Below are 24,905 nucleotides of genomic sequence, written 5' to 3' on the forward strand. Positions count from 1 at the left end.
TGCTTCAAAAGTATGACATGATAAAGAATCATTAATACTGACATCTGAAAAATGGTCAAGGCTCTACTGAACCGCCCACATGAAAAACATTGACAGGTGAATTCACTTTAGTGGAAGTCTCCTATGTTGATATATGGATTGTCCAGACATATGCTTGGAAGGGACCCTGTCCGTGGTACTTAACTAACCACCACCCGAGCCATCATACTCATGGTCCTACACCTCTCTGGTCAGAGTAGTTGCCAGCATTATTTCCAAAATCAGGTACATGCAGCCTGAGACATGAATAGCCTGCCAAAATGCATAGCTACCATGGAACTGGCAGGCAAAACTGTCTTATTCCCTGTCTTCTCCAACTGCAGTTTGAGAAACGATTGTCTACTTAACTCTGGGAAGCAGAAAAACAAGCAAAAGGAAAGAAAAAAGGGAGAAGTCAGGTGACAATCTCAGAATACTTCCTTTTTCAGCCAAATTTCAGAGCATGAACTCTTGACTCTAGAAAACGGAACTGCAGAGACAATCAGGAATTTGTCACAGATTTTGCTGCGAAAGACTCTCTGGAAAGACAGAAACACTGCTTTCAGGTGTATGTTGTTGTACCACATGCAGAATTCTAATGATCTGCAAGGGATTATGTATAAGCAGCTCTCAACTCATTACATAAAAGATGTGATGCATCCCAAGATACATATAAAGTTTCAGACATAGGTAAAAATGTTAAATAGGTTTGGGCAGTTGGTTCTCAAGTACAGTGTCTTTAAAACCCTATTTTTCCTGTAGATTGGTCACCTGAATTTTTACGTGATACAGCCTACGATTGACATATCAATAAAAACTAAATTCTCATTAGAGGAGTGCCTCTCATTGTATCCTGTCCAATGGAGCATAAGAAAAATATTAAAACCCTCTCCCTATCCCTTTGGAAAGCAGAGCAACTAAATCAAGAAATACAGAGAAAGCAACAATGCAGTCTAGCACAGAGTTTCATATGTGCATGTGTGGAAATAAGGCCTAAAATATCAACGCAAGTCTTTAAGCAACAGGAATAATTACTTCAGTAGTAAGCCATCTAAACTTAGTTTGGCTTTAGCTCAAACAGATTCAATCTTAACAGAAACCTGTCACGGAAAGTAATACTACCTTCAACTGATGCATGTCATAACAGTTGTGAAAGTTAGGGTCTCTGATTTAACAAAAGATGGTTTTCATTATTCATTTAAGAAGCAGTCAAGAGTGTAGAAAGGAAAGGCAAACATGTCCTGAGCTCATCTGCAGTCTCCTGCTGGCAGTTGTCAAAGTACACAGGAATGCCATACCTTTGCAGGTGCACTGCTATGAAAGTTTGAGAAGACTCCTACTACCAAGGGAAATCCTTCAGACCTACAGGGACTTGGCTCTAATGTGAATCAGTTACTTCCCTTGAGCTTGGCAGATAGTAGGCTGAAGCTGAAAAAGCAACAAAAAATTCTTGAGCTTATGCTCTAGAGTGGTGGTCTGACTGACAGCATCAAAAATAGGTAATGCAGCCCAAAACAAACTTTCTGCTTCAGTCTGCGCCTACTTCTGGTATGTAAGTTGTTTAAAGTCCATGTTGCAGACATATTGAAACAGACAGTATCTGAAAAGTCTAGTCCCAAGAAGTAAATGGTAGGAAAAGCAACTATGGCTTGCTGCAAGTCTTTGAGCTCTGCAGAATACAGATGTTCTCACAGAGGGAAGGAGTAGGGGGAAATGCAACATTTTTACCAGGGCACCATCCAAATAAAATTATCATTAGATCAGAGTATTGTAGATGCACATGGGAGAAAGGAAACAGTGCAGATTTTTACAAAAACATATTAGAAAATGTACAGGTGCACACTTCAAAAAAATTAAAGTCTAATTTAGTGAAGTCATACATTTTGTACCTCTTAGAAAGCACTTCAGTCCTAAAAGGTTATCTCAATGTGAAATGTTTTTTATTTTACAGACAAATAACTAAGGGGAGACCTATAACCACTAGGTAGTACATAACAGGTAAGTATCCTACTAAGTAGAAGTCTGGCAGGTGACTGACTGCCATAAAATCATACTTTTGGCATGCTGTGTGATGATACTGAATACAGAAATTCCTAGTTCTAATACATTTAAATAATCAATTGCTGTAAAAAGAGAAGACTATGGCATAAACATGGTAGATGGGGTTCATAGGCCCTTTGAAAACCCTTGCAGTAACTTCCATCTAATTAGAAGACAAGAAAAAAAATTAAGAGAGATTTCTTTTGAGAAAAAAAATTTAATTTCCACAGATAGCACTTTTCTGCATTTGAACTTTCTAGACACAACCCAAAATGTCCTTTAATGACAGAACTACCAGAATACAGGTCAGTATGTGGACTAAGGTTTCATAACAAAGGAAATGAGGCACAGAGTTTAAGAGTTAGCTAAGGTTCACTCACTACACAAAATGTCTTTGAAATTTTCATTTGCAGATCTGTGTCCTATTTATTACTGGATGCAAAATGACTTCAGTTTCCTCCCCCTCATGCTACATCTAAGCATGGTGGAAGAAAAACTATTTTTTATATATTATTATATATTTTTTATATATATATATAAAATTATATAAATATATTTAAGATATTTCAAAAGCCTACAGATCATTCTGATTTTAAATAGCTTAAATTATTTCAAACTTCAATCTATTCCCAGGCATTACAGAACAAAACTTATTCAAGCCAGGCTCATTCTATTGTGGAACACGAAACGGAAATAAGAAAATAAGAAATGCTTCTCAAACTTATTTGCTAGCAATATTACTTCTGGAAGCATGCCTCCTCACTTCTGTCCCCAAAAGCTACCAAAAGTCTTCTTGCAAAGTATTGCCACATACAGGACATCCTAGTTTGCCTTACTCCTCCCTCAGCTTATCCTCCAATGAAGTGGACTATTCTCTCCAACCTCCTTGTTCTCAGTTCTCTTCACATCTATTTTAAGTATTGGAATATTATTGCTACAGCTTTTAAGTTAAGATCAAATTCACTGACTAAGAACAAAGAAGAAGAATTTTGCAGCAACTCCCAAAAACTTCAAAAGAAACCTGGATAACTAAACGCTATGGCTGGCTCAAACTCCCAGCCATTGTGTATTAACCACAGATAAACCCTGTCCAAATTTACTAACACTTTCAGTTTTGTAAACTACTGCCAGATTTCCACCTTCTTCAAATGGAAAGTCTGGCTATCATTAATGACTAAAATATATGTATTTGTAAGCCTTGAACATGCCTGTAATAATTTCCAGACCACACAAAACACATACTCCTAAATCAGAATGTAAAATACTACAGAGGATTATATAGTCAAGGAAATAAAACACTGAAAAGCTGATATGCTCTGGGATAACAAATGCTTTAACTGCTTTTGAGAGGAAAAAGTATAGATCGCTTGTCTAATATTTTCTTCTAGAAGCAAAGAGAGCCTTGACTTGCATCTTCCAATTTGATCATCAACTGAAGGAGATCCTGAGTTGTCTCATATACGCCTAAGGCATTAAGTATATTCATCTCTTCACCTGATAAAGTAGCTTTTATTTAAATGGTTTGCAAGAAGCAACCTATTCCAAAAAAACAAAAAACAAAAAACAAAACAAAACAAAAACAAAACAAAAAACTTAGTTCCTCTTTGAAACAGCATCCATCCAAAATAAGGACATCATGTCCTACAACTTCTGGGGCAGTCAGGCCATCCTCAGGGAAGATGGCAGCACTTCAGCCATCTCCTGATGTGAGGCTGGGTAAACCAGAGAGTGAGAGAGCAGAAAGTGAAAAAGCAGATAGGAATATACAGAAAGAGAACAGAAAACAGACTGAAGAAGAGCAGTGAAACATACTACAGAAAGGGAGGAGACTGCAATATGTAAGGGAGACTCTGAAGTTCAGGTCAATTTAGTCTACAAGTGAGGCTGGAGATTGAATAGAAGCACAAGAGGGTGGTAATTCGGGCAGCTGCCTTTTGTGAAGCATGACAGAACACCACAGAATGCTGCAAGAAAGGGGAGGAAGTGGAATCTCCTATAAGCTAGACATCTTTAAAGCCTATAAACTAGAAATCTTTAAAAAGAAAATCCTACAATAGTTACATTTTAAGAGATGGTCATACACAAGATGACCCTAAAGACAAAAAATTAAAACAGTATTATCGCCAGAAACAAGGAGATAGAGGATAAAGGAAGAGGTCCCATCAACTTTCAAGAAGCAGAACTATCAGGTAGTCTGTAACTTCAGTTCTATCAAGTAATAAGCAATATAAGCAGAAACAATATAAATGGATGCACTGCACAGGTTTATTACAAAGGGAAGTTAAGATTAGTAATATTTTTAATCTTACAGAGGTGCAAAATTTTGTAAAACTGATGAAAAACTGCACTTTCCTTCCAATATCTGGAGTTCCCATTTGTTCTAACATATACAATGGGAGCATATTTTGTTTGTATGAAAGTGGAAAAAAAAAAAAAGTCAGCTCATAATTCACTTTCAAAGCTGTTTTAGTCATACCCAGGAAATCTGTCTGGACACAGTTACAGTTAAATTATATTTAAAAAGTATTTGAAAAAAGATCAAATTATGCAATAAATATTAAACTTAAGTGTCTGAAAACCTAGCCATGCTGAACTAATCCTGTATCAATTCATCTAGAAAAATTTAGTTAGGATAATTTAGCAATTAAGCTTTAAGCCTTGCACTTTGCATCCCAGCAATTGCTGGAATGCTTCACAAGGTGAGTAATGGGGAATATCACCAAAAAAAAAAGTCTATGGTAGTAGTAGCAGACAGCTCTCAAGCACCCTCTTAAGGGAGGGAAAGAAGGTCCACCTAACACAAAGAAAACCATTCCCTCAGTGAAAAGGGCTCTGAACTAAATATCGAAGAGAACTAGATTTTCAATATACTACAAGAAGATAGTCACACCAAACTGCATAGATGTAACATTGCATCTGTTACACAGAAACGTAGCTCCTGTGTGACCTTAAATGTCAGTGAAAAAACCTTAATAAATTACATCCGAGTGCTACCAAAAAAAAAAAAAACTATTTCTTTCTTACCAGAAAAAGGAAAACATGCAAAACAAACAAGAAACAGTTGAAAACTTGCTCACCAATGGGCCTACTGAGCCCTGAAAGTAGAGACGCTGTAGGATGTCATCTTACTGCTTACAAATATGAAGTAGGTAACCTGCTGTTGAAATTAGATTACAAACATAAGTGGCTTACATTCATGTCTTAAAGTCCAATACATGCATACTCTGCTTAATTTGATTCTTCTATGCAAGTAAATCCCCATCCTCTCTTGACAGGCAGTACAGAAAAAAGAAAGTCTAATAATTCCAGAACAAAAGTTTTCAGCCCAGCAGTGCGGGATTTACCCATAGCCTATTTATGAAAACTAGACGTGGTGATTGTCATAATGTCAAAAAAACAAAACAAAAAAGACCCTACATGCATCTTATTCGTGCAGAATGAAACTTACTTGAGAATTTTATTGTATCATTGCTCCAGATAGTGAATCACATCTCTTTTTCCTTGTTATGAAACAAATGAATCTCCACATAAGAGAAATAAATCAGGGATTTTCTGCATTTACTAGTAAAAGTTATTAAAAAAATCCTTCATACACACAGTTGGATTTGACATCTGACAGATACAACAGAGAAAAAGTGTGAGGGGTAAAAGATTGTGGGCTAGACTCTCTTGGTTCACTGAAATAAGACTGACTGAGAACATGGTTCATAAAAAGCTTCAGTAAGAAAAAGAAAATTTACTTCTTAACATTCTTTTAAGATGAGACATGGAACATTCTAGAATTCATTCTAAAATAGGAAGGCAATTTAAGCCTAGTTCAGAAATTGGATTAAACAGGCTAGAGAACATAGGCCCTCAAGCCAAGACACATATGCTGCATTACCACTCACTCCATCCTCATTTGTGTGTTCCTGCAGAATAATGGGAAAATCCTGGGAGAAGTTTTTCTGATTCACATGCTTGATCTTGATTATCTTATTACAGATGAGGACAGAGAACAGTCCTCAGTAAGAAATAAACTATACCGTAGGTCTATGAAAGCATTTCCATGGGCTACTTGAGACAGGAAACAGGATAAAAACACATCTGACTTTTGCAAAACTTAGCAAAGAATCCTGTATAGACACTGTTTAGTGGTATTCTCAGCAAAGCTCCATGCAGGCATTTGAAAATGACTGAAAAATCATGCTAGCAAGCAAGGGAGCAAGACCTATCTTTAGAAAGGACAGCTTTCAAGTCTCAAAAATAGTTTTGAGCTAAAGACAGTCACTGACCTTACCGAAGAACTTTGTATTTATTCTAGGTACCACTTGCCAGGTGATATTTTCTCTTGGACTACCACAATTCCTTTAGTTTGAACATGTGAACAGCATTCTTTTCCATAAATTTTTGATAAAAGTCAGGTTCGTAAAACTACTTTCCTAACAATGCTGTGAATAATCTTAGTTTTTCATGTTTCCGACTGAAATGTAATGTTTCAGGAATCAAAGTGCAAGTATGATTCTCATGATAAAAGCCCCTCATATACCTCCATGCAATAAGTTTATGCACCTAACTTTTTCTAAAGAAAAATATTCAGTCTTTGCATTTTTGAAAAGAGAAAATAACATATTCATAACTACTGTTTATATTAACATTGCTTGTGAATTCACGGAGATTTGGGGTTGTGTTGGAGTTTTGGGTTTTTTTTTCCCCTGGAATTCTTACTTAGACGTCACTTGATGTCTTTGCTACAAATAAGTTACGCTAGTGAAATCAGATTGAATTTGTACCGATGCAAGTAATGATACTTTTAACATGGAAGCTACACATAGGCCAGAAAACAACAAACGGTGGACCAATTAGCTCTTAATTTCTTCTACATTGGGGCTACTTTCCCTATTCTTACTACTAAGCTATTAAAAAGGGGTGAAGACAGTCATGAGGTGTTAGCAGCTGCTGCTTCCTACAGGTTGCCAAAGTAAAACAGATGTGTGGTGACCTCCAGTACCAGTTGAGATGGCAGCATAAAAATTTGAGTTCTTTAAATATGTCAGAAAAATCTCATTCTTTTTGTATCTTTTTTTATTATGTTTAACCCCTATTAAATGTCAATGGCTGGCTTTCCTCTTTAAATAATTTTTATACTGTGTTAGTACAAGCACCCAAAGGGATCAACGTCAATCTTTGATTTGACCTTTCTGTACTCATTTGTCACTCTGCGCTGTTTAAAATCACCTAGTACTCCTTCTAGGGATTACTTCCCACAGTTAAGTCAGTGAAGACAATCAAATAAATCAAAGTTAGTTATTTATAATTCACTAATTTTATCCTTCCAGTCCCAATTTAAAGTTTGTGAAAAAAACAGCTCAAATGCCACTGCAAAATATTTCCAACTGACTAACAACCTCTCCACTTCTAAAAGAAAAGAGTGATTAGAGAGCAAGCACTGTCTTAACACTTACTCAAAGGAACTGTCTTTCAGGTCTTTCAAGATAGATGCTAGAGTTCAGGACTGGACTCCCAAAAAGCTCTTTTACATATGGAACCCAAAGACAGAGATAATTTTGGATGTTTCCAGTCTGGGTAACATCAAAAGGATGGGAAAGAGGATGGCTGTAGAATGTGGCAGAGAAGACGAAAAAGCAAAGGAGATAGCCAGGTAAATAGCACTTCATTTAACAATTCCCAGGCTGTATCCAGGGCCCTTTACTACAGAAAAGCAGAACTTTACTTTCAAATAGAGGTCTGCTAACACCAGAAGTTATTTTTCCAAGATCTTATCCATAGCATGCTGGTCCCTGGAGGTGGAAAAGTCACCTCTCCCAGAAACAGCTTCTTCAACAGTACCTGGCTTCTCACTCTGCTAAATAACTGTGGTAAAGTCAAGCATCTGCATTCATCTCATCATTCCTCCAACAGAATTCCCAAAAAGCAAATGATACAGCAAATGAACAAAAAGAACGAAGATTTTTAGGTTTCCTTAGCTCAAGCCTTGAAGCCTACTTGAGCAGGAGCCTCTTCAAACACCCAAGAAAAAGCCAAGCTAGCAATTCACACAGTAAGTGTGTCCTTGGACACACACAGAATTGAACTGCTAGCCAGAAACTTCTCTTCAAATCTTTACAAGCAATGAAATCTGAAAAAGATGCAAGACTACCACCACAATTAACACTGCATAGAAACTCAGAGCGAGCATTCTCCCTTTCAGTGATGAAAGGATCTAATTCTTTCCTCAAACAACCCGCTGACCTAATTTTTGCAGTACACATTATTGTAGCACATTGCATGTTCACAAGAAGTTATAAAAACTGAACTATAAACTTCCTACATAATTTTCCATTGAGCACAGAACACACTTGGGTGAAAAAACATTGTGTTTTATTCTGAAAAAGAAACACAGATAGTCTTCTCTCCTGAAAACCTGTACCTAAAATAAGTAGTCCATTACAGTATTAATAATGATAGAAAAAAAGAAATACATTTTGCAATTATTTCACTGAAGAGACACATGTATAGAGTTCTGTGGTCATATTACATGATCTTAACCATAGTTAAGAAAACAATAGTTAAGGTGCTCAGTCTCCAGTTTCTCTTAATAGATAACCAAAAGCATAGTTTCTATACTGGCAAGTGTACATTGACATCATTTGCACTGCCAATTATACTAGTAGATGAATTTTAGCAGTGTTTAATCAGCCAAATAAATGAATAATTACCTTAAGTATCAAGTTAAACTAATACACTTCCTAGCTTAAACCTTGTTATTTGGTTTATCCCTTTGACATACAACCATTTCTTTTTCTCTTCAATTTCATTAACCCAGAAAACTAGAAACTGCCATCCTCACTCTGTGAATTCAATAGTTTGCCTACCAAGATCTCCAACAAAATGCCCAAGCACAAGGAGATTAAAGAAACAATAAAAAAGCAAATACTGCTACACACTACAGTTTGCAAGTGAATAGTATCGCAAATGTCTTGTAAACTACAGTTTAACTGAATTCTGATCAACTAAGTTGTAACTTGTGATCCAGTGTCACAAATACATTCCACATGAGCCTGACCAATGAAACACAGCATCAGCTGTAGTACTGGATGCAATTGCACTATTTTAAATGCCAATTAGCCAATGCACATATTTAAAGGTGAAAAGAAAGGAAGGGATGGGGTTAAAATATTGAAGCAGTAGAAGTAAATATTTGAATTTCTCTTCTGCCATGCCATCAACTCTCCCCCCATACACACACCTTATTCCTTATTGCCATGTTCTGTTTTCAAACAGAACGCTTAAAATGTAGTGGCAAAGAGCATCCAGTTTTTTCTTGATATAATGTTTATTTTTATTCCTAAAAACAAATCTCTGCTTGCTTCTCTGACTTCTGAAGCACTAATGATTATCTGCGAGAAGTAGCTAGTTAGCCTACACTGGTAAACTGTAATTACAAATCCCTACAAACTTTGAAACATATGGACCAACAAATATCCCAGTGCACTCTCCAAACACAGAACCTTTATTCCAACAGGAACTCTCAGTAAAAAATGATGTGTGAACAGCAGACACTGATGTTCACACAAGCATACTGCATACAACCCAGCAGGCAATTTTTCTGTTTTTTTTGGATTATGCCCTGGAGGTGCTGGCACAATGGAATTTCAATACCATAATTGCTTATTTCTCTGTGTGCCAGCCTCTGCAATAACAGATAAAAAGAAAAAAAAATACACATAAAGCAAACATTCTCTTTTTTAAATTACGGGAATCACAAAATAAAATGTTTTTAATTCTCTGCTTCAAACGATATAATTTATAACCGTGACACAAATAGAAATTTTCTGCTTGCTTCTCTGACTTCTGAAGCACTAATGATTATCTGCGAGAAGTAGCTAGTTAGCCTACACTGGTAAACTGTAATTACAAATCCCTACAAACTTTGAAACATATGGACCAACAAATATCCCAGTGCACTCTCCAAACACAGAACCTTTATTCCAACAGGAACTCTCAGTAAAAAATGATGTGTGAACAGCAGACACTGATGTTCACACAAGCATACTGCATACAACCCAGCAGGCAATTTTTCTGTTTTTTTTGGATTATGCCCTGGAGGTGCTGGCACAATGGAATTTCAATACCATAATTGCTTATTTCTCTGTGTGCCAGCCTCTGCAATAACAGGTAAAAAGAAAAAAAAATACACATAAAGCAAACATTCTTTTTTAAATTACGGGAATCACAAAATAAAATGTTTTTAATTCTCTGCTTCAAACGATATAATTTATAACCATGACACAAATAGAGAAGAAGCACAAAAGAAGGGAAAATACAGAAATAACATAACGTTCCCAAGGTTCAGTTTACAAGGACCTCACACAAAGTTTTTCTTTTTTCTTTTTTTTTTTTTGCAACTCTTACTAGAAACAGTATTATTTGCTAAAAATGCAGTAGCTGCCAAAAGCTATGATCCATCTAAAGCAAACTTGTTTAAGATGGAAATAGAGTGTTAATGCTGAAGAAAGACAGAACTGAGTATACAAGTTTTCTTTTAAAAGTGCTGAAGTGACTGCAAGACAGTGTGAAGTTTGTTTTTTCAGCTTTCTGACAAAAAATTGACAGCATTTGCAGATAAGCACCTAAATCACAGAAAAGTACATTAAGACAATAACAGAAGTAATCAAATTTCAGACTTTCTAATTAAGTCTCTTTTTTTCCTGCAGAAGGTTATTGGGAATTCAACACTAGCCTTGGTTCACATGATAGAACAATGGGAAAATTTTCCGAATGGTTGAACGCTAACCCTGACAAGTGTGGAGAGCCAACTACAATACATTATATGGTAGCATAACCTGCCACCCACGTTGCTGAGAGAACAGCTTTCAAACACATGCACCGAGCTGTAAAACCACGAAATCCCTTATTACACATTGTCTCTTACTTAAGGTGAAATATACCATCCTTCCTCCCCTCCCTTAGCCCCCCAAGCTTTTTTTTTTTTTAAGCCCTCATCTCTGAAGTTTATTCAGCAGCTAGACTGTTTTTCAGACTTTTTTCCAAATGCCATCTTTCCTGTTTTGTTTTCTAACCAAAATAAAATCACCTTTTTAGAGCACACACTGAAGCTTGTTTTATCTTCCACTGTGTTTTTTTTAAATACAGTTTCTACCTGTGTGGCATTATCCAACACTTTTAAAGAAAATGTGAGATATATGACTAGTTCATTTGTTGGAGTGATTTTTTTTTTTTTTTTTTTTAAACAGAGATGCATGATTCTCCTCACTGGTTAAGTAAAAAAAATGGTTCTAGCATGCTTGTGATTGGAAGTTCAGATAGCCTGTTATTTACTGTGATTCTTTTCCATTGTTGTGCAATATAAATATATTCAAAAAGATATGCTGCTGCAGGATGTATGGTTCTGGACACTGGCATTAATGCAAGCCAGCCATTACTGTAGAGTGACAAACGTACTCCACCCTCATTACAACATGCTGTCATTACTAGCCAAACATCCTTGTCTTTTTAAAGATGGGTACACTATAATAAAAGCAGACCAGGAAAACAAATCATACAAGGGAACTTGAGATATGCTAAAAGTAGTAACAATTGTTAGAAAACATAACTCTGGAAAGGGAAAGTGAACTCCTTAATGTTTTTAGGAATGCATATAACCTCATGCTATGAAAAAAATTACTCAAAGATGTTGGTACATAAAACTTTTTCCTAGTTAATGATTTCCCCCCCACGTCTGTTGCTTGAATCACTGCATTCCAAGATAGTTAGAGGATACACACAGTTTTTTAAAGTGGTTTTCATTTTCAACTTTGCTGGCAATGGGAATTTTATTTGCAAGTGTTTCTATTATACTGACAAGGTCAATTAGTCCAACGAACTATTGGCTGTTCTGTCCGATAGCTCAGTGTATTTATTCAAGCAAGCACATTTATAACCCCCAATTGAATGCAGCCAGTTACTCTTGTAAACACGACTGTCCATGGGGATTTCGCTACATTTTGGGAATGTAAAAGAAAAATATGCTTTTATTCCCTCAGTCTGATAGTACGAAAGTTTGAATTACAGCTTGAGTTGCAGGGAGTGAAGGAGTGGCTACTGTTTTAAAGATATATAATCTATTGTACCTAAATACATACATTCAGATCAATTCCTATGAGCTAAAGCACATTACATTGATCTCCCTAGGAGCTCCAAAAAGTTCAAAATGCTATCAGAGAGAGACAGATCAGCGTCTCTGCTCTATCCAAGCATTAAAAAGAAAAAATCAGTGGTTTAAAGGAAACAAAGGGATGCTGTATGTAGCACAAAGGGTTAAAGACTACATAAAATGGGCCTACGTGCTTTCACAAAAGCAACCAGCACAACACAAGTTTTAAGAGCAAAATGGAACTCAAAAAGACTCCAAATCAGACAGACACATTCACACACAAAATCAGCTGCAGAAATCTATATACTAGAAGGAAAGGAAGATCTCACAGACATAAGACAGCTCTCACTGAAGTTTTTGTAGGCCAAAAAGCTGAGTTTCAAATGTTACTAAAACAGATAGCCATGCTGCTGGGGAAATATGCAAAGATGAAAAGCGGCAGACCCTAGTCTCACAGAACTTTTATCATCACATACTTGTGTTCTGTTCACATCTTGTACAGAATCTTCTTGGAAACAGGAGATTCTTCTTCACTTTTACTAATCAGCCATGATAAAGGGGCTAGTCTCTAAGTATACTGCTCTTCAGTATTCAAGTTTTCCCCAAGAACTCCTTGAGGGATATAAAGCAGGTAAGAGGTTAAATTATCATTGAAAGCTGTCAATCTTTTGTGGCTATATTCTACTATGTTAGGGGATTGTGCAGTTACCATAAAAACTGAAAAGCCTACTGTCACTGCCGGGGAACTCTGCAGCACAGGAGACAATCATAGGAAAAATCAACGAGCAAATATGGATTTTGTAAAGCAAATCAACTTTATATAATGCAGAATATATAATCAATCAACGTTGTATCATAATGCAGAAGCATACAGTATATTAAATCTCTACAGTATCTACTTAATCAATGTTAAAGCACCACTGACAACAAGGATAACTTTTCAGAAAAAGTTGCACAGAAAAGTTGAGTCAGTACAGTGTAAAGTCCTCACTTAAATTGATGAACAAATGGTAACACAAGGTTTTAAGGACTGAAGAAGGAATGTTTTATTTTGGCTTAACTGAAGAAGGAACTTTAAAAAACCCCAAGTTATAAAGCATCATACACATTTACACATAAAGCAGGTGGAAATTATACAATGCAAGCCAGGCAATTATAGAAAAAAAGATTAATTTGAACAATACTGTCAAGCATTCATAAACTGGTACCAATGAACACCACAATCACAACTTTCAATCAGTCAGGTATAAGTGGGATACCAAATGAGTCTTTGTGAAACAACTAGATTCAGATTAAAACAGATAAACATTGGCAGATTTTTAGCCTAGCTACTTTGCAGTGTAAGTAGTAGAACAGTTTATTTAGAAAGCCTCTTGAGAAAGCCTGAATAAGCATGGCTCATTTGCTGTGTGACCTTAGGGTTGGAGCTCAGGGTTCAGAATCCAGACTCTGTATGGCTGCATCTACACTCACCTGTTGGGATCAAAACCACAATGCACGTTGGAAAGCTGTCCAGGCACATACCCGAGGTCCCCCTTGCAGAGTTAGTCCCCAGATATCACCCAGATATACATAAGGTTATCTGATGCATACTCAGACTTGGGATCTTGGTTCAATAGCATAGACAATCAGTGTGACCACAAACAACTTCACTCTCCTGCAAAAGTTTTGAAGAATATGCCCATCTAAATTTTGAAGTCAGATGCATATACCATACATCTGCTGTAAGGCCACAACTTCATCATTACTTTTTTTTTTTTTTTTAATTCAGTTTACTATAAAAATACTAATAGAAAAGTGTTCTTCAGTATCTGGCTCTCTCCATCTCACACAGCAAGTGCAGAACACGACTCACGTCCTGTTCCTGTCTGCTACAAAAAGAGACTAAAACTGCTTACTGCATTGTAATTAGATAAATGAGGTGGCTTGCGTTAAAATATATTAAAATTCCTCCAACTTGTTAGAAGATAACTTCCCTGCATTGATAAAAACACATGCTGTATCTGTGGAGTTTTATGCCATCCATACCAGAAGAATATTCATGAAAGAAAAACTCCCAAAGAGCAAGCTTTTTAAGAATCCCCTCCAAATCTTCCTATTAGAATTTCATGCACAGAAAGGGATGGAATCATGTAACCACTCACTATAAAACAGATATTATACAGCATAACGTAAACTATTAATATAAAACTGATCACAGATTAGCAAGGTATCTTGCTTCTTCTCATGGATGGTAGAGCAGGGAGAGAAGCTTCTACTTTTACATGAAAAGTTATGTATATTTTCTAATTCCTCTTCCATGATAGAGCTTAGCTTATAGTCCCAGGAGATCCTTTCGCAAATATGTAAAATTCTGTACTTCAGTCAGTTCCCAGTCTTCATACCCTTCAGCTCCCTTAAGCTCTGTACTTCAAATTCCTGCCTTCCATGTAGTTGCTGCCACTTCCTTGTGCATGCCTTTTCCTCAGCTTCAGAAGGTAAAGTCAGAATGATAGTATTCAGGGCCACTTTAATGTACCCTTGCCTGAGTCTCTTTGTAGGCAAGAAAAAGTCCCTTCATATTCTTTTTTGAATGATGAAATATAGAACAAAACTTCCTATGTGCAACATACGCCACAGCAGAAAACCAATGCTGCATTTTGTTTTTTCCTAGGATCCAATGGAATATAAATATTAATTTCTCTTAAAATACCATTTCAGAGCAAGCTCAGACAAAAATACTTTGGAATTTCATGATGCATGTACCAAAGTCTTCCATTCTTCAGAGATGATAGAACTAATGTGGGTCCCACTGTTTGTACATACACACACCCCTCGTGCACTAAAGGATATTTTAGATAACTGCATTTCTCATAATAGCATGGTAAACCCTGTTCCAGTGTATACAGGGCATAAATGGCAGGACAGCTGCTATATGCTAGAATCTTTCCATGATTTCCTCAGTTTGAAGCATACACTAATTAAGGCTACCAAAAGCATAAGAACTATTAGCAGGTCATATCATCTACAATGATAACACCTGCAGGAACAGAGATGTTAGATCATTAAACTAGCCCTTCTATAAACAGGGGTTCATGCGAACATCCCAGTGGGATCAAAACATCCTCTTTTGGGAGGCAGAAATAAGGAGTGCCAGCTGCCTCAAATGAGAACACCACTGTTTTCCTGAATTTGACTCCTCCCCCCAGCATTAAGCACAAGGCTTAAAAACTAACAAAGCCTAGTGGCTCATTCTACTCCCCTGCTTTGCGGATTTCCAGTACTGGCCAATTTCAGAGGCAGGCAATGGATATTGCCTGCATCCTGGTGAAGCAAATCCATCCCAACTAGCAAAACAACAAGATAACAATCAAAATGAACAATCTGATGTGATGACCTCACCTGCAGAGCATCCTAGAGGCAGACAGACAAGACAGATAATGAAACTACAGCTGAATATATTCATTCACTGCCTTACCATCAAGTTTAGTTTGCAGAAAACAGGCTGAACATTTAAAAATGACATTTTGAACCAGAGGAATAATTGGGGGTTAGACCTTTGCATCTTTTCTTCTATGGAAGAAACTGAGATCAGGGAGGAAGGGTTCCTAACTGAAGTACCTGAAGCCTAGCTGGATATCTAAACAAAACAGTAACAACTCAGTACTCCATCTTCAGAGCAATATAGATTAAAATACATCTGAAGAGGTGTTTGAGCAGAGACTCCAGAAGTACATTTTCTTGACTCAATAGTCCTATAACAAGTTAGATACTGGGGGACGAGAAGATGCTAAGTTTACTTCACATACAAAGAGCAGGATAAGAATGCCAGCTGGTGAATTTCAGATGATGTCTGGAAAAGTCTTCACTACAGTAAGTGGACAGTCTTGAGTAAAGAGATCACAATAGAGTCCAGACTTCCTTAACGCCCTTAAAAGCTCCTCAGTTTGGGTGCTCTTCTGCTCTAGATCAGCATCTGTTATGTCAGCAAAGAATCCCTGTCTGTGGTGCTTGGCCAAAAAAACATGCCAGCAGGGACACTGCATGATCTCAGAGAAAAGGATCATTTCATTCACTAGGGCAAGGAAGTAGATGACTGTCAATACTTCCACAATCACATTTCTTCTCTTGTTAATATATTACCTATCAAAATAAGCCAGAGGCATTTTATGGGAGTCACCCTGCATTGCCCTCAGGAGGGTAAAGTTCTGTAGCAAAACATTGGATTCTCCGCCAAAATGTACAGCCAGGTTACAACAAGAAGATAACAGAGAATCAGAAGACATAATTCATGGTTACATTCACTGCAACTGATCTTGTAGATATGGTGTTAATGCAGAACCACTGTCAAAACTGCACTGCAGGTGGCTTTCTCAAGTGACCTCTTCACCTGTATCAGCTAATATTTCTCTTGACAGGAGTCAGCTTCTTTGATCAAAACATTTTTTGTTTACTAATCTTGGCTTTTTGTCAGCTAGGAGTTGCAGCAAGGCAGATAAACAGACCGTGTTCCTCAGAATGCCTAATTTCTTGTGTTTTTCATCCTTGGCCATGGCTTTTATCACTTAACTTTTTATATAGACAGAACTATTTAGAACAATAGGCAAGGTTGTTGATTTTAAGATTTCCAAGCACTTCAAGTTTATTTTTAAACACATCAAAACATGACTGAATAACAGCTGTCTGTTGTCATTGAGGATATACTGTGGGGCCAAAGAACAGTCACCAGAGTGGGTCCAGCATACCATCTTGCAAGATGAGAGCTGGAGATCTCTCTTAGATTAGGGGATTTCATCTCATGCAACTTCACCCACACATCTCAAAATAATATAACAGCACACCATCAAAAGAGGAATGATCCCCAAACATTGCCTCTTCTATAACACCTGGCCATACATATTTTCCACATTATGAGAGTGTTGGTGCTCATTAGGTGTTCCTTTTAGTCAGCTCAATTTACCAAGCTGTCAAACCACTAACAGAAGAAAAAAGGGTGAGTTTTCTATTATGTTAGTGAATTCAACTGGCTTAGCAAAGTGTCCAATAAACACAAGAGCTGGTCCAAAGGAGGCAGTAGAGCCACACAGCTAAGAAGAAAGCAGCAAAGTCTTCTTTTTGGCAGTAGCTAGCTGTTGTGCTCAGCTGCCTGATATAATGGCATATATGCTAGCAGTACCTAAAGTACTTTTAAACAATAAATCAAAGCACTCGTAAACTACCCGAAGTGGTGAAAACAATACCTTTCCAGAATGCTGTTCCACTGCATCAGGCTCTTAGGGGTTAAGGCTGGGCCTTGTTATCAATTATTTATAAAAATTTGATATGAAAGCCTAACATGCCCAAGACAACATCACACACCACAGCAAGCTGCCTTGGTCCTGCACATACCAGAAGTATTTGGTCAAGTTATGCTGTTATCTGCTTCAAATTATTCTCAGACAACAAGAGAGCTACATCCCTGCTTAACACAAGGAAAGGCATTATCCAGTAAATACGAGTATCTTCACAACTAAACAGTAATATCAGACTATCCCAGTTTTAGCTTGGGTAGCAGGAACTACTTAATAAGGCTTTTGTGAAGACTTCAATGAAACCATGAAGACACACTGAAGGCCCATAACTTGCATTAGTCCTAATGGTGCTCACACGATCTTACCTGCTGGTGTAAGGCACCACTCCTGGCAGCCTTTAGTCACTGAGGGTTGGAGGATGAAAGAGTTTGTTTCAAATACATAAACAGGGAAAACGTGATTAGCTTACATGTTTTTAGCTTGCATAGATACAATTTCTTCGTAAAATTAACAAGGAAAATGAAATCAGGTGTCTCTTACAAAAGTCCCAGATTAGATGTTCATTGGGTTTTACTTCAGTGCCTCAACAAGATGATACAACACTGACAGCCATGCCATCCTTAACATTTGAATACGTGTACCTACAATGATATCTACTGTAGTATAAAAACATTTCATACAGAGATTAAGTTTTTATCCACTGCAAGCAAATAAGAAAAGGCCAGGAAAAAGGCTTTCTGTACTTTAACCAGAGGTCTGTTGGTCAACTACTCCTACTGCAGTGCAGGAATAAACCACATCAGGGGCAAGCAAACACTGAGTTTCCTCACTCACATTCAGTATAGTTTGTGAAAGGTAGTGCATGTACACACATCTGTGTGCAAAAACAAAGGAATTCTTCATAGCTCTCCGAACAGCCTTTTCAGGCCAACAGAATATAAGAAAGCTTCATTACTTAAGAAACTGTCAAGTTCCACCCCCCCGCCATTAACAGGGACTAGTGGTACTTTGTTGACATGACAAGAAATCATCTTTAAGAAAAGTTACGATATATTTTGTGTTTCCATTTTCCTATCTGTGATTCCAGACCAAAACATGCAACTAGTTAAAAAGAGATATTTTTCTATTTTAAAAACTATCAGCTATTATGCAGTTTCTCTCAAGCAATCTGATGCTGCTAGGAGTCCTTTGTAATTCATTACTACTAGTAATAAAGTTTTAAAAGGACAAACAGCCTCAGTTACATCTATGCAAGCCTGCTGTCTTCAGCTCATTTACACATGTGTAACTAACTGGAGTTTAGTAAAGAATAAATGCTAATACATAAGGGAAAAAAAGATAGATTCCAGATTACTCAATATTAGCCCCATTGGAAGATCTCTGAAGAGAATACAATGTATGTAGAGTCACTGTTCAAAGTAGAAGTACCTTAGCAGATAACATGTAGCAGTTTGAATGTTTTATCCCTGAAATGCTGAAATATGCATAAGCAAGGTATTTCCCTCTTAATTTTAAATACAAAGCTATACATTTTAACAACTCTAATAACACTTTTATTATACAGAATCATACATAGCATAGGAAGAGAAAGTTTGAATGTACTTCTCAACATAATACAATTAGCATCAAACTCATTTTAGGGTAATCTAGAGAAAAAAATTCAAGAATATATCTAACCAGCAGACTGACTTAACAGTAGCAGCTTTAAAAGCAGAAAGATCATGTTTTCAGATAAATGCATAAAAGAAAAACTTTCTGTGAATTTTTTTTGTAGAGTGTTTCATCTGTAAGCATATTAACATCTTCACTAGTTGATGCCAAGACATGTACATCGCATTCTGTTCTGAGTCTTACATAGGGCATAGCAGAATATGGAACTCTGGAGCCTCTTTCCAGAGAGGCTCTACCTCATTGAGCAGCTTTAATTTTGGGACTAGATACCAGTGTCTTCTCAGGTGTGAACTGGTATGAAAAGTAACTGTTTTCAGAAAGTCTGACCCACACCTTCTCAGAGTGTTTTTTATACCAAAGATGCAGAACTGGCTAGTACAATAGTTTACAAGTATCTTGCTTTGCTGTGTAAAGTCCTTACATCACCTGCTGACATGAGAAGCCATTAAAACCAGGTGAACATACCCTGACATCCTACCTGAACTTAGCATCGTAGCACTTAAATTGTTTAAAGGGAGAAGAACTGCCGATGACCTGAACGTCTTGGAGAGTTACGAACATACAAGGCAGAGTAAGATTTAAAGAGACCAGAAATCTCTTGCAGCAACCTTTTCCACTCATATCATTTACTGTGGACTATTTTCTTATTGTGAGAAAGTGTAGTAACTCAAATCATGTAGTGAAGTTTGGATGCTGCTCCAAAATTGCTACTGGAGACTACCTTGTTCAGCCAAACTGACTGTCCCACTACATGGGGGAGCCCTGGAACTGGAAATGAGAGGATGTTTGCTCCCCAAACTTGACTGCTGTGATAAACTGGCACTTAAGTCAGAGGAAAAGGCTTACTGCATACCTCTCAACTGCAGTTCCTTCAGCTGAGCAAGGGAGTAACACTGCCACATTACAAGGACTGTTCTCACCTGTAGGATGGGGTGTGAATGACATATCTCAGAGGAAGAAAATCTCTTCTTGAGAAAATAGCTTCATCTTAGGTTCCAAGAAGGACAAAACTACATGCTAGACTATATATACTAAACCTAATCTCATATTAGTCATAAAACCTGGTCTAACCACACATTGCGTTGTTTTGAGAATTAGACCTTTAGGAAGAAAACACATGAAAGCATCACAGGATTTTCATTAGACACTACGAGTCAGGCAAACATCCATGGAAAATATAAAACAATTTAGTGGGATTTTGCACCCAGTTAATCAGTCCTGAAACCAATGGAATCACTGTATAATTAAGTAGATTTGCTCTGAAGAACTCATAACAGTTCACACTGCTTTAATGACCTTTGTGTCAGAGAGGCTGAAGAAAAGATGAAGTTTCAGTATAAACACATTCTGAGTATCAAGCATTTAGAAATATAAAAATTGATGCCAATTTTTAACATCAAAAAGGCCACAGAATTAGCCATTAACATTTTACTAGTGACATGCAATACTTTGCTGTAAACAGCCTGACTATATTTTCTCCTCAGTTTTAAAGTAAAGAAAGCATATGAATACATATTACACATAAGGATTACTGGTCTCATGCAACATTTTACAGTCACATATTAATATAGACTATAAAAGAAACACAGAAAACAAATTTTAGTATTTTTACTAAGTACATTATGCATAAAATCTGTTTTTAACGTGGAAGAAATATGAAATATAGCCTGAGAAACAGCAGTAGACTAGTATGCTTATAAAGAACAGCACTTAAATTCAAAGTATCTCTACCAATGCATTATATTGTTTGTGTAGATCTTTAATAACACTTACATCCTCAAAAGTGACTTTATAAGAAATTTTATGTTACTGAGGTTATACACAGAAAGCTGTAGAAAACTTTTGTAAAAGGTTGACCACTATTGATAAGTGGACTCAGGCACAAAATCAGAAACTGATAATTAAGGACAACAATGACATCTAGTGGACACTCTGAAAACAAACCCATGGACTAACACAAGGAAAAGATTCGGTTGTTTTCACTATTACGCAGTGTGTAATTCCCAAATTGTGTAATTAAGAAGATCAAAAGACAGAATATCCAGTTGATCAAAGGCACTTAATGTGACTATTCATTTCTTTCCAAAGCAATACTTAAAAAAAATAAATGGTGTAAGATCCTTGGCTTTCACATTTAGGACAAAGGTACAACTCCCAAAACTTGAGAGAAAACCACAAATCAGGGAAAGAATATATATTCAATGCCATTGTAACAGAGGCATGTTTACTACACCTCTTATGCCCCCAACCGCATCTGCAACCTTCTACTTAGAAGTTGTTCTTCTTGTTGGAACTTCAAACACAGGAAAAACAAAGTAAAAAACAATAAAACTCCCCAAAGCCCAAACTCAAACCATTATTTAGCACCTCCCTTTTCTAGTCACTGTTGATCCTTCTTTTTCTGTAATATTTTCCATATAAAGGATGTAAGCTAAAGCCCCCCAGTGTATCAGGTAGTAGCTGTCGAGCTCTGGAGATGAGGAATCTGACTTTTGAGGTTACAGCAACTCAAAATTATCTAAGATACCTGCTCATGAGTAACCTGGTTAGCTTACAAGGTCAGCTCCTATAAAGACTGATTGTTTTAAATCTGCTTTTACTATTTACCAAAACACCAGCATATATGCAAAATTAAGTACTTAAAATGATTCAAATCTAATCGCAGTTATTCCATTAAAGAACCCTTCTACTGGCTTCATAACAAAGTATCACCATGGATAAATACAGCTTTTGACTTACTACAGCCTTGTATATAAAAATCTTAACAAAACACTACGAATCCAGTTTCAACTATGTCCTGTTCAAAGTCTTAAGCATCAAATTTCTACATTTACAGAACTGGAAATTGTATTTTGCATCACATATTGACAAAAAGACAGAAATATTGTATCCCTTCCAAAATTTGCATATTGCAGTGACTGTCTAGTATAAAAAAAAGCATTGCAAAAAAATCAGAACTAATACCCAGAAGTAAAATATATTTTTACCAACACATCTGATTAAGCATCCAATTCAGATTAGTAAATTACAATGTATCTTTCTTATTTTAAATGGGTTTGGAATAGTGTTGCAATTCCCCTAGTCCCACCATCAATAGTGACTAGAGTCAGTTATTATCAACTATGCAACAGATTCTCACTAATATGAAGATTCTTCAGCCATCAGACACTAGTTAAGACGACAAGCACATCCAGCCTCCTAAAAGTGAAAGCCACCTGACTGCAAAGGTATCTGCATACACAATACACAGCCATAACTAAAGTCCCTAGTCCTAAATTTTTATTCCTGGCAAGACTCAACAGCTGAGGAATCCATTCGTGAAGAAAGTTTGAATTCTTTTTTAAGTCTAGAATTGCATAGTGTTTAAAACCAAAGTCTCCCTTTTGAGGTATGCCATGCATAGGGTCTTCAGATACTTGAAGTGAGATCAAAGTTTGGCTGACTAAATAGTCCTGTTCTAGAAAATGCCATTCTTTAACCTCATTACAGGATTGACATAGCAAGTCTATTATAACCATGTTTGTAATGGCACCTGACAAAACACAGAAACCAAGGTTACATTTACAGAATAAAAAACAAAAGAAAGCATCAGAACAAACCCAGTCACTTTCCCCCTCCAAGCACAATGCCATATTTCACCTCCAAAACCATTTCTACTAAGTCAAATGATCTAGTGAGATAGGACTGTTAAAACAGAAAGTGAAACATCATTGACCTACCCGGATTTCCTGGAGATTATGAAAGTTATTTCCTACTCTGACAGAGATTTTGCTGGGAGTGTAACTTTCATCAGATTTGTAGTCTGCATAAATACATAAAGTCTTCACTGTTGTTTTTCTCCTGCAAGAAGCAACAAAAGCTATTTAAGCATCCTAAGGAAAAATATGCAGGAAGAGCTTGTTGCTATTTTGTAACAAGGAAGGATTCAAGTGTTGCAAAACTTAACACAAGCAAAACACATCTACTAGTTTATTAAGACCTCTGCTGTTACAGCAATTGGGTGCTTCTGCACAGTAAGCTCACACAAAGTTGGTCTTCATTGTTATCCTTTGTCTGTCTACAGAAATGTCAGTATACAAAGAAATCCCAGAAAAGGTCAAGACGCCAATAAAATGCTCATATCTGATGTAAAGTGTGTTTAGGTTACTAAATATGAGCTCTGTTAGTATACCAAAGAGTTCCCCAGAGGGCAAACAGAGAAAGGTGACTCAAATGCCTGTCATCATCATAGAGTTTGGTTAAAGAAAAGGACTGAAAGCATTCTAAAGCCAGATATAACAGCATAATAGAGTAAGAAAAGGTCTCTCAGATAGTCAGTTGTTAAATCATACAGGCCTGCTTTAAAAAATGTTATCTACCCTTCAAGTGACAGTCAAAGCAAGCCACAGAGTCAGGATCAAAATTTTACCTTATATCAGTAAATATGAAACTGTTACAAGTGGTCTGCTACGTTCCCTTTCATTGCTTATTTAGGCATTTAGCAGCCATAACATCATTTAACATCCCCATCCCCATTCCTCCCCCCCCCCCCCCCCCCCCACACACACACAATCACTTTTATGAACACCATCTAACTGGCTTCTTGCCAGCTGGGTAACACAGGATTAATCCAGAAGTCCTTGCACTTTCAAACTTCCCATCTTTGCAAATAGTCATCAACACAAAGTTATACAAAAAGTCCTAACCCATACAGAGTAATTTTAGTACCTAAATTGAATGTTCACCAAATGAGGCTGTGATCCATCTGACTGCCAATAGGTTTCCAGATTATCATCTCGTAACTGATCCACTCCAAATCCTGAGAAAAAAAGAAGAGGTTATGATCCTCAGTATCCTGTTTCTGTGACACAGACATCACAGACATAACTTTTCCAGAGCTGTTACAAACCAAAAACATGCATCCTAAGTTATAACAATCAAGGAAATGCTGCTAAATACCCAAGTTGTCCTGTGTTTTTGCAACAAAACTGGAATGGGGGACTCTGTCAATAAAAGCTCAGTACTAGAATATCTTTACATCCTTATCTCCTATTGAGGTCTATGGGATTTGAAATCACTCCGTATATCCTGGGGTTACAAACAGTAAGAAGTAATTTGTAAAAACTGCAAGAACAATACTTAATGGTTAGGCTTTTACACCTAGTCTATAATCACATTACTAAACTAGTTAACAAAGACTGTTCCTTTATAATAAAGTTTCAGCCAAATATAATATTTTCTATTCAATTAGATTCTTAAGTTACATTTTCAGTTTTTCGAACCAGTTAATAGCTAGAATAGGAAATGAAGAGATGCCAAAAACTAGACACCTCAGTGACAGTACTACTAAAAGCTAATGTTATTACATTTAAAAGAAGGAACTCCAAATCTTTGTTTTTCCTACTCTATCAATCCCTTCTGCTAACCACATTCTTTTACTGATCGCCACACTAGCTGCAATTTTCATTTAGCAGTTGAAGCTCAATCTGCAGTAAAAAGGAACCTTCACTCTGTTTGAAGTGACTGACCAATAAGGTATTTTTCTCCTAATAAGAGATACCAGGATATCAGATCAAAGACCTCCAGGCTGAGCACAATATCATGACATAAACTGATTGCTGTTCCTAGACTGCAGCAAGATATCAGATCAATTCCCATCAGGTATTTCTGAAATCACCTCCAATAAACAAAGCACACATTTTCAAATATTTTGAGCAGGTGCAAGCTACGATTAACTGTGCCTCTGTACCGTTAACAATGGCTTTATTTTACTTGCAATAATTTAGGAAGAC

The 24,905-nt window shown here is 36.8% G+C and overlaps 1 protein-coding gene across 5 annotated transcripts in view; it reads right to left on the reverse strand.

Moving 5' to 3' along the window:
* The window catches only part of ANAPC10 (anaphase promoting complex subunit 10), a 42,966-nt gene that overhangs the window by 10,471 nt on the left and 7,590 nt on the right, over nt 1-24,905 (reverse strand). For all 5 annotated transcript variants that reach the window (XM_026106179.2, XM_026106181.2, XM_026106178.2 and 2 more), the window contains exons 3-4: nt 23,842-23,932; nt 22,854-22,974 (exon numbers count right to left, since the gene is read on the reverse strand). In XM_026106179.2, coding sequence (XP_025961964.1) covers nt 22,854-22,974; nt 23,842-23,932 — 212 coding nt within the window. The remainder of the gene's footprint in view (nt 1-22,853; nt 22,975-23,841; nt 23,933-24,905) is intronic.

This window comes from Dromaius novaehollandiae, chromosome 4 (genome assembly GCF_036370855.1).
Source record: "Dromaius novaehollandiae isolate bDroNov1 chromosome 4, bDroNov1.hap1, whole genome shotgun sequence".
NCBI lineage: Eukaryota > Metazoa > Chordata > Aves > Casuariiformes > Dromaiidae > Dromaius > Dromaius novaehollandiae.